The 5,000-nt window shown below is 39.6% G+C and overlaps 1 protein-coding gene across 3 annotated transcripts in view; it reads right to left on the bottom strand.

The window, feature by feature from the left end:
• ablim1a (actin binding LIM protein 1a) overlaps positions 1-5,000 on the bottom strand; it is a 33,502-nt gene that overhangs the window by 20,381 nt on the left and 8,121 nt on the right. For all 3 annotated transcript variants that reach the window (XM_030770426.1, XM_030770427.1, XM_030770429.1), the window contains exon 2: positions 3,670-3,807. In XM_030770426.1, coding sequence (XP_030626286.1) covers positions 3,670-3,807 — 138 coding nt within the window. The remainder of the gene's footprint in view (positions 1-3,669; positions 3,808-5,000) is intronic.

The raw sequence follows: 5,000 nt of genomic DNA, 5'->3' as shown, positions 1-5,000 counted from the left end.
AGAAGAGTGGAAACTGGAACTGGAACTGATAATGGTGCAAAGCAGAGTCACATAAGGACATTTTCAAAAATCCTATTTCATATGGATTAATACTCTTCCAATTGTTTTTTTTTTCCCAAGGAATATTGTTTTTCAAGGAAATATCCCTATATGCGTGCATGCCTATTTCATCAGAGCAAAAATCATTTTCTCCCCAAACTGCTCTTTTTCTTTTTTTTTAATGTTTTACTTAATCACTAAAATCATCTATGCACTGCAAGGACAGGCTGCAGACTCCAATGTTTAGATATCACATTAAGATAGAACACTGCGAGGCAGAGAGCCATTAAGGACAAAAAGAGAAATGCTTCCTTTGGAAATCAATATTCCGCAGTTATTGTCTGTGCCACAGAGAGACAAAGAGAGAGAGACAAAGACAGAGTGAGAGAGACAGGGAGAGAGAGAGAGAGATGTGAGGGGAGAGCTTTTCTCCTCTGTGCACTGATCTATCCCTTATCTGTAGAGTTTAGACAGAGATTTTTTTTTTTTTTTTTGACAGAAGAACATATACCATCATCTGCAGCTACACCAAAAAACAGAAGATTCTCAGAACTCCAGTCTTTCCTCCAGGTGGCAAAGGATAAAGAGACACTGAGTCATTTCATCTTCTGTCTCGCTGCGGGTCAAGTACTCAAACCAAAAATCTGAAGTCAAAAGTGTTTGAAATAGTTCTGCCCTCAGACTGATAGCTGACTCACAGAAATTTCATATTCAGACACGATCCTGACTCAAGGTACATACAAGCCCCAATATAATGTTCTACCCTTCATCTGAACACTCATAGGGAAAAGCAGATAAGTCACAGATGCTCCAGAGTGATGGAATGAGGTAGAGGAAAATGTTAAGAAAATTTAGAATGGCACGTGACAATGATAACATAATTAGATTAATTTGCATAATCAGATAATTAATAAAAATGCACGTACAATGAATTGAATTCAAACTGAATCCAAATGACAAAGGATCTTATCTCAGGTAAAATATGTATTGAAGAAGAGCAGTCTCTCACAAGTGTTTCTCCCAAGAAAAAAAGACTATCAAGTAAGAGGCAGATTTGATCGTAGAGCTCCTTGAGCCCTACTTTCATTGTGTGTTGTTCATTGTGAAGGACGTCATTGACATTGAGAGGCCTATGGGAGGTGACCTTGCTTAGTCAGAGTGCATTGTGAGCAGAATAAAGCCGGTTTCCTTCAATTCACCTCATGAGCTAGGCGCTGAGATACAAATTAACATCCTGGCACGGAGCTCAAACTAGCTAATAAGGCTGTTATTAAAACATGATTTGGGTTACCGCTGACTCTTTTGAACAAAATATATTGTGGTCTGGCCAATTTGCATACTCATTTACATTCGCATATATGAATATCTAATGCCTGTCACTTCGAAAAAAACGCAAGCACAAAAGAATCTTTAAGAGTTATATGAGACCGGATGCATTATCATGACAGTGGAGATGGTGGCTAAAATACTCAGAAACCGCAAAAGGTCAAAAATACTCTTTGTTTGGAAAATTTTATTTGTCATATTGCCAACATTCTTCCCAATTTTGAGGATACAGCTAATGAAAGTAAGAAGAGAAAAAATATCCAAACCACTGAAAAATATTCCTTACTTTTTAATGTAATGAAAAAGACTACTTAGAGACTGCAAATAATACGACACAACCCAGTGCCAATGCCAATGGTTTACATTTCACAGAGAAATGCTAATCTAGTCTCTCAGATGTGCTGTATTTACTTTAACAACTCTCACACTTTTTGTGCGTACATCCAACAGTTTTCTTTGTTAAGAGGTAAAATTAGCACAGAGAATGTCGTTTCTAAATGGCGGACAAATCCCATCTCCACTTTCCACTTTTGGCTCTCGTGAGTGTAAATAGCTTGAGCTTAATGTCAGACAGTATCAGACAGCGTCCAGAGGTTTTAAAAGGTCACAGAAGTCTTAACCTGAGTGACAGTTCGCCTGCCATTACTGCTCCGTGAGACTGGATTACGCGTCAGGTCACGCTGCTCTCCGTGACAAGGCAATAAGCACATCCTGCCTCACTTGACTTCAGACACTGATTCTTACCCTTCCCTATTCACGTCCCCATTCTGATAAATTAACTCCAACTGGTAAAGTTTTCAGTAAGTGTGACAGCTTAGATTCTGATTTAAGAAGCAGTTTACCACCCAGAGAATTGGTATACCAGATTAAGTTCCTATGTACCACACTACAAAGGCCACAAAAGTGGTTGATCCTAAAACGGCTTGTTGAAGTCCCTCCGTTGAAACACTTTAAACTATCTTGTGTTTCTTTGGAGGCTGTATGCTGTTTCAAAATGAATGTAACAACACAAGAAATTTTTTAACGTGCCCAGAAGTTGTCCCTCAGCCTGGGGACAATGCAAGTTTATAACTCTGTATTATATCAAAACAAAGCAGTGTAATACTTCCATAAACAGATTAGACAGTAAGTCTTACTAATACGATGAGCTTCTACACAATACACTGAATGGGTAAGTAAGATTTAGAAAAACAATAACATGTAATTGGATCATTCAGTGATGAAGTTCAAATTATGCTCAATCTGGAGTTCAGCTATCTGATCCTCATTTTTGATCCAATAGCTGTAGACATAGAGTTTAAGATGCTTAAAACAAGACAAGAGAGTGATGGTACTCTGCAAAATGGCTACAAACCACGAGATATTACTCTCAGAATTCGGTAGATTTGATAAATTCGATCTGGGATGTATGTTTCTGTTATTTAATCTAATGATTAATCTCTCACCTTTTCTCTGTATCAAAACTATTCTCATATGGCAATTTCATGGGGAATTCCTGGGGAATTTGAGCACCAACTACTGTTGTGATAATGCTAATCTCAGAGCAGGGACGGCAGACACGAAATACTCTAGGACCTTAATCTGAGCTGTGCAAACTGTAAGAGGGACAGACTGAGTGGTTAAGGTAAAAGCTATCAGGCCTGTAAATGGCAGTGAGGAGTGTTCACTGTGGGCAGCTCATGAGACAAACTCACCAAACAAAAAGACTCTGGCATGTTCTGAGGGAACATCTATAAAGAACTTTGTAGGCTGACAACTAAGGAACAACATACAAACAAGATTTAAAACCTTGTGGTTAAAAGATTAGCAAGACCTTTGTGATAATGCTTTACATCACTGAGTAAATCCGTTTAACAGTGACTGATATTAAGAGCAGAGTTTCTTTCTTCCATCATGTCCAATCATTCTTCTATAAATACTGTGGATACTCGGGGGTCCCTGAAATAATAAGAATTGGAATCTATGACATTCCAAAGGAAAATATCTTGACTGTGTGAACATGCCAGTGGTTATAATGACAATGAACAGCCCAGAAAGCATATTTTTGAATGCGTGCAGATTCCATTGTCCTTCAGAATAAATGGAGAACTGCCAATCACTCTAGAATAAGCATGCCTAGCCCTGTTCCTGTAGGGAAGGCTGTCTCAGTTGTTCAACACAACCTTTCAACTAGCCTCTAACAAAACGTTAATAAGCCATGTGACAGGACTCTTGGATGAAATACTTACATTAACCAAAGGGTATCAGTGAGAACTGTTACTGTTACTCTGTGTTCTCTGTAGGAAGAATTTACGGAAAGCTCACCTTTGCATGTGAAGCACTTGATGTGAAAGTGCCTGCTCTGTACACGTAGCACTTCTCCTTTGCATGCTTCTCCACACTTAAAGCAGTGGATTAGAGGCTTCTCTGTCGGCTGCTGTGTGTCCTGTTGAGTATGAGCCACTGAAACGCAGAGAGAAGAGAGACGAAACAGCTTAAACATCTCGAAACATCTCAAAGTATCGCCACGCACATTTCACAATCACACACCGAGCCTCAAAACGATGTGACACAAGAGATCCACATAAAAAAAAAAAAAAGGTCAAAACAAATTATTTAAAATATTTAATGGTCTTTTGACAATGACTAGATGCATGGAATTTTAACCTTGTTTTAAGGTCAGCAGCCTTTCTCTCAGTCTGTGATCTGAATATCACTCAGCAGCTGTCATAGCAATCGTGCCAATGGCGCAGAGAAGTGATGAGTGTTAATATCTAGCAGACAAGAGTGGGTGTAGATGTGTGCTGTCAGCAAATGCACTAAATCCTATGGCAAAACCTCTCGTCTCATCGAGATTCGAGCATTACGATTAGATAAATATTATGTGTATCATCACTTTTGGTGCCTGTGACGGGTCGTGGGCGGAGCCATCCTTCACCCTAAAGGCTCTTTGGTTTGTAGTCAAATTAACAGCCTTTTTGACATTACCCATGTGTTTCCAGATGTTTCCTCCCACTTTACACCTGCTTGGTGATGCATGCCCCCCCCCCCCCCCTCCAAACTCTGTACTCCATATTTCTAGATTGAAATGTGTTTGCATAAAATGGTTACCCAGAACACTTAGTAATGTTGCATATGTGCAGCAGTATCTGGCAAGAGATTACTGGGGTATTGCAGACAGTGCTGGGGCTTCATTCTAGTGGTGTTTTTGTCTGTTTCTGCCCTGTCTTTCCTCATGCTGGAATAACCGCCTAGACACAGGGCATCTTGAAATATACATGAGGGATGTTCTTCAAAGAGCAACGAAGCTACGAGCAAAAGGCACATCCCTCATTCAAATGACTCTGTATGCCTCATAAATCCAAGATTCAAACACTGAAAAAAAGAATATTAAGGGCCGTCTTCTCTTCATCCGTGTAACTTTCCATATGACAGATTTTGATACATTTGCCACAACCTTTCCTCCTACCTTTGCATTTCATAAATACATCATGTATCACACAGACAAAAGATAAAAGGTTATGCTAGGTTATCACACGTGCTCTGTGTCACTGAGATAATCACAAAGCACACAGACAGAGCAGTGAATGGGATCTCTGCCCTACAACGTACAAACCTTCTTAAGGGAACCCCCTTCAGCATGGGCAAGAACAAAG

Source organism: Chanos chanos, chromosome 4 (genome assembly GCF_902362185.1).
Source record: "Chanos chanos chromosome 4, fChaCha1.1, whole genome shotgun sequence".
NCBI classification, from domain to species: domain Eukaryota; kingdom Metazoa; phylum Chordata; class Actinopteri; order Gonorynchiformes; family Chanidae; genus Chanos; species Chanos chanos.
Note: the sequence above shows the minus strand (reverse complement) of the source record. Positions and strands in the feature narration are given on the sequence as shown.